This window comes from Limulus polyphemus, unplaced genomic scaffold, assembly GCF_000517525.1.
Source record: "Limulus polyphemus unplaced genomic scaffold, Limulus_polyphemus-2.1.2 Scaffold1277, whole genome shotgun sequence".
In the NCBI taxonomy this organism is placed as follows: Eukaryota; Metazoa; Arthropoda; class Merostomata; order Xiphosura; family Limulidae; genus Limulus; species Limulus polyphemus.
The window spans coordinates 290905-296190 of NW_013666887.1; the positions used below are offsets into that span (position 1 = coordinate 290905).

Genomic DNA, 5286 nt, shown 5'->3' on the forward strand with positions numbered 1-5286 from the left:
TATATATATATATATATATATATATATATATATGAATATATAATACACCAGAGTGCAGCAAAGTTCCGACTTTTTAAGATGGCTGTCGTCTGAACCGTAACTCTAAAGAGTTTGATAGGTGTGATTTAGGTCTCCGTGTTCATGATTCAGCGTAAGTGATAAAAATACTTCATATCGCGGCACTTTAATATTCTTACATTTTTATTTTAACTCGAATTTTTAGATCATATTTAGAAATCAGTTCAAATATAAAATGGCAGGATCAGTCGAAATTCCACTTCGTGATACAGACGAGGTGATAGAGCTTGATTTGGATCAACTGCCTGAAGGAGATGAAGTTTTGGGAATTTTACGGCAGGAACAAGCCCAACTCCACTTATGGGTTACACTTGCTTTGGAATATTATCGCCAAGGAAAAGTGGAAGATTTTATAAAGTTGCTTGATATTTCCAGATCTGATGCCAACTTAGATTATAGGGATTTCGAACATGACCAAATGAAGGCATTGGATACTTTAGCAGCTTTTTATGTTCAGCAGGCAAACAAAGAGAAAAACAAGGATAAGAAAAGAGAGTTATTTACTAAAGCTACTCTTTTATATACTACTGCTGACAAAATTATAATGTATGATCAAAATCACCTCTTGGGTCGAGCTTACTTTTGTATGTTGGAAGGAGATAAGATGGATCAAGCTGATGCTCAGTTTAATTTTGTTCTCAATCAGTCCCCAAACAACATCCCCTCTTTACTTGGTAAAGCCTGTATAGCTTTCAACAAAAAAGATTTTAGAGGAGCTCTAGCTTTTTATAAAAAAGCACTTCGCACAAGCCCAAAATGTCCTGCAGCAGTTAGATTAGGAATGGGACATTGCTTTTATAAACTTGGAAAACATGAAAAGGCAAAACTTGCTTTTGAACGAGCTTTGCAACTGGATCCACAGTGTGTTGGTGCTTTAGTGGGTTTAGCAGTTCTTGAGCTGAATTTAAAATCTTCAGAATCAATTCGTAATGGGGTACAGATGCTTTCCAAAGCTTATAGAATTGATTCTACAAACCCAATGGTTCTCAATCATTTAGCCAACCATTTTTTTTTTAAGAAAGATTATGGAAAGGTGCAGCATCTAGCTCTTCATGCTTTTCATAACACTGAAAATGAAGCAATGCGTGCAGAGAGCTGTTATCAGCTAGCTCGAGCATTTCACATACAGCAAGATTATGATCAAGCTTTCCAATATTATTACCAGGCTACTCAGTTTGCTTCACCATCATTTGTGTTACCACATTTTGGCCTAGGTCAGATGTACATTTATAGAGGAGATACTGAAAATGCAGCACAGTGTTTTGAAAAAGTATTGAAAGCTCAGCCAGGAAATTATGAAACTATAAAGATACTGGGATCTCTGTATGCTCATTCTAATAGTCAGTCTAAAAGAGATCAGGCAAAATCTCATTTAAAAAAAGTAACTGAGCAATTTCCAGATGATGTAGAAGCATGGATTGAACTTGCTCAAATTCTTGAACAGTTAGATATTCAAGGAGCACTGTCTGCTTATGGCACAGCTACACGAATTTTGAATGAAAAAGTTCAAGCTGATGTTCCTCCAGAAATATTAAACAATGTAGGAGCACTTCATTTTCGCTTAGGTAATTTGCAGGAGGCTAAGAAATATTATGAGGCATCACTAGAACGTTCCCGTAATGAAGCACAGCATGATGAACATTATTATAGTGCAATTTCTGTCACAACCAATTACAATCTTGCTCGCTTATTTGAGGCTCTAAGTCAGTTTCACAAAGCTGAAAGACTATACAAAAATATTTTAAGAGAGCATCCTAATTATGTTGACTGCTATCTCCGACTAGGATGCATGGCAAGAGATAGGGGTCAGATTTATGAAGCTTCTGATTGGTTTAAAGAAGCTTTGCAAGTTAATCAAGACCATCCTGATGCATGGTCATTAATTGGTAATCTTCATCTTGCAAAACAAGAGTGGGGCCCTGGGCAAAAAAAATTTGAGCGTATTTTAAAACAGGATGTAACAGCAAATGATACATACTCTCTTGTTGCTTTAGGAAATGTTTGGTTGCAGACACTGCACCAACCTACAAGAGATAAAGAAAAAGAAAAGAGACATCAGGATCGAGCAATTGCCATTTACAAACAAGTACTTCGCATAGATCCCAAAAATATTTGGGCAGCCAATGGCATAGGAGCAGTTCTTGCACATAAGGGGTACATTACTGAAGCGAGAGATGTCTTTGCACAGGTTCGTGAGGCTACTGCTGATTTTTGTGATGTTTGGCTGAACATATCTCATGTTTATGTTGAACAGCGTCAATATGTTGCAGCCATTCAGATGTATGAAAATTGTTTGAAGAAGTTTTTCAAGTATCATAATGGAGAAATTTTGATGTATTTAGGAAGAGCTTACTTTAGATGTGGAAAATTGCGAGAATGTAAACAAGTACTTTTGAGAGCTAGACGTGTTGCCCCACAGGATACTGTTCTGTTGTATAATATTGCCTTGGTGTTACAGCGTCTTGCAACACATGTTTTAAAAGATGAAAAAAGTAATCTTAAAACTGTTTTGAATGCTGTCCATGAACTTGGGCTTGCTCACAGATATTTTCAGTACCTTAGTGTTCATGGTGATCGTATGAAATATGATCTTGCTCAAGCTAATGCTGAAGCTAGACAGTGTCAGGACCTCTTAAGCCAAGCACAGTATCATGTAGCAAGAGCCCGTCGTTTGGATGAAGAAGAGCAAGAACTTCGCCGTAAACAGGAAGAAGAAAGAGAAATTTTAAGACAGAAAATTTTAGAGGAGAAACGTATTGCTGATGAAGAAAAACAACGTCAAGAACAGGAGTTAATCCAAAAAAGACAAGAGTTTGTTGAGAAGAGCAAGAATAAGCTGGTATTTGATGAAATTTCAGAAGAAAAGACACATAAAAGAGGCCGTGGAAGGAAAACTCAAGATGATTACATTTATGATGGATCCAGTAGTGGTGAAGGAGGAGAGCCTAAAAAGAAAAAAAAGAGGCCTGTCAGTGGATCTGAAGGAGTTGAAGGTGCTGATGGAGAAAAGAAAAGGAAGAAAAAGATCCATCGTAAAAGAAGTGGAAGACCACAAGATGATAGTGAAGATGAAGAAACATCTCAGAAAGACCGCAAACGTAGGAAACCTTCTAAACGTCAAGAAAGCAAGAAGTCCAAGAAAGTACTGGATGATGGCTTGACAGCAAAACAACGAAGTCGAATTGTTTCTAAAGCAACAATTTCATCAAGTGATGATTCTGACAGTGATGACAAAAGGAAAAATAAAGATCAAGGAGGTAGTGCCAGTAATGAAGATGTAAGAAATAACAGTAAAAAAGATATATCGTCCAACAGTGAAAGTGGTTCTGATAGTGATATAAAAAAAACTAAAAAGAAAATAGCTTCTGATTCTGATAATGGTTCTGAAAAGGAAAAAAAGCACAAGAGACGTAAAGTGGTTTCTTCTGAGTCTGATGAAGAGAAATCAGAAAGGTCAAACAAAACTGATGATGATAAGGACAGGAAATCTTCTGAGAATGAATCTGATGCAGAAAGATCAGAAAAAGGTTACAGTGCTTCAGATAAACACCAGTCAGATGATGACGATGGTGCCTCTGTTAAACGAGGCACAGATGATGATGCTTCTGATAAACATGGTTCAGCTGATGAAGATAGTGGTTCAGTCAAGTCAGCAAAAGAGCAGAATTATTCAGAGAATTCTGATGAGGAACAACGTGTCCATGAGCAATCTGAAAAAGAGGAAAATGACTCAGAACATTCTGAAAAAGAAGACAATGCCTCTGCATCTGAAGAATCTGGAAAAGGAAATGCCTCGGAGCATTCAGATCAAGAGGAGAATGCCACAGACAGATCTGAGAAACATAATTCAGATGACGAATCAAGAAAGGGGGATGATGCTGAATCTGGCAGTGAAGGAAGGTCACCACAAAACAGCCCTGTTGAATCTGAAGAGAATGCCCAAAATAACTCCAGTGATAGTGACTGATTTTTAACTTTGTGACAGGTAATTAGATGGTGATTTTTTTATTAATCCAATAATCTTTAGGGAATTCCAACATACATACACATCCTTAGGCTCCTTAATATTTAGGGTTATGATATTTTGCTGAACCCAAATCTTTTACTAAGCAGTTGTTTAATGTTTTATTGCATTTTGGTTGAATTATATAAAAATTTAAATGTAAACTTTGTGCAAAATGAATTCATGGCTATTCTCACAAAAATTGGTAAATCACGTCCAAAAAATGATAAAACCCTAAATATTTTGACAAGAACTGGATGATTACTTATGAGCAATAATAACCTCAATTAGTGTCACATAAAGTAATCGGTTAATCAAAATTATGATAAAATCAGTTAATCATAATTATGATTAAATTAATTTTCACAAAAATAACCAACCAATCAAAATTATGTTTTCTTTTTTTATTTTTGATTATTCCAATTATTTAAGTAATTAGAATATTGCTATTATGTTTGTTTTTTGTTAAACTCTGCCCAATTTTAGCCTTATAAGTTTTTTTTTTTACTTCTAATTTATGTTTTGGTGATTATGGGGAGGGATCATTATTCAAGGTTTTTGGGCTTGATTACCATTGTCACCAAACTTGCTCATTTTACCAAGGCTATCTGCCACTAATTTTGAACTGTTGACTAGAGGGAAGGCAACTGGTTAGCAGAGCCCACTGTTAACTTTTTTTATTTTTATTTGAACTGCTAACTAGAGGGAAGGCAACTGGATACCTGCCACCAACTTTTGATTATTTTTGAACTGCTAACTAGAGGGAAGGCAACTGGATACCTGCCACCAACTTTTGATTCTTTTTGAATTGCTGCCTAGAGGGAAGGCAACTGGCTACCTGCCACCAACTTTCAATTCTTTTTGAATTGCTACCTAGTGGGAAGTCAATTAGCTGCCTGCCACCAACTTTCAATTCTTTTTGTGAATTGCTGCCTAGAAGGCAACTAGCTACCTGCCAACTTTTGATTCTTTTTTGAATTGCTACCTAGAGGGAAGGCAACTGGCTACCTGCCACCAACTTTCAATTCTTTTTGAATTGCTACCTAGAGGGAAGGCAATTAGCTGCCTGCCACCAACTTTCAATTCTTTTTGAATTGCTACCTAGAGGGAAGGCAATTAGCTGCCTGCCACCAACTTTCAATTCTTTTTGAATTGCTACCTAGAGGGAAGGCAATTAGCTGCCTGCCACCAACTTTCAATTCTTT

General features: G+C 36.5%; 1 protein-coding gene across 1 annotated transcript in view; it reads left to right on the plus strand.

Moving 5' to 3' along the window:
• The first annotated feature begins 62 nt into the window (after positions 1-62).
• The window catches only part of LOC106462896 (RNA polymerase-associated protein CTR9 homolog), a 13991-nt gene continuing 8767 nt past the window's right edge, over positions 63-5286 (plus strand). The window contains exon 1 of the mRNA XM_013922861.2: positions 63-4063. Within this exon, the coding sequence (XP_013778315.1) occupies positions 254-4045 (3792 nt within the window). The 5' untranslated portion in view covers positions 63-253 and the 3' untranslated portion in view covers positions 4046-4063. The remainder of the gene's footprint in view (positions 4064-5286) is intronic.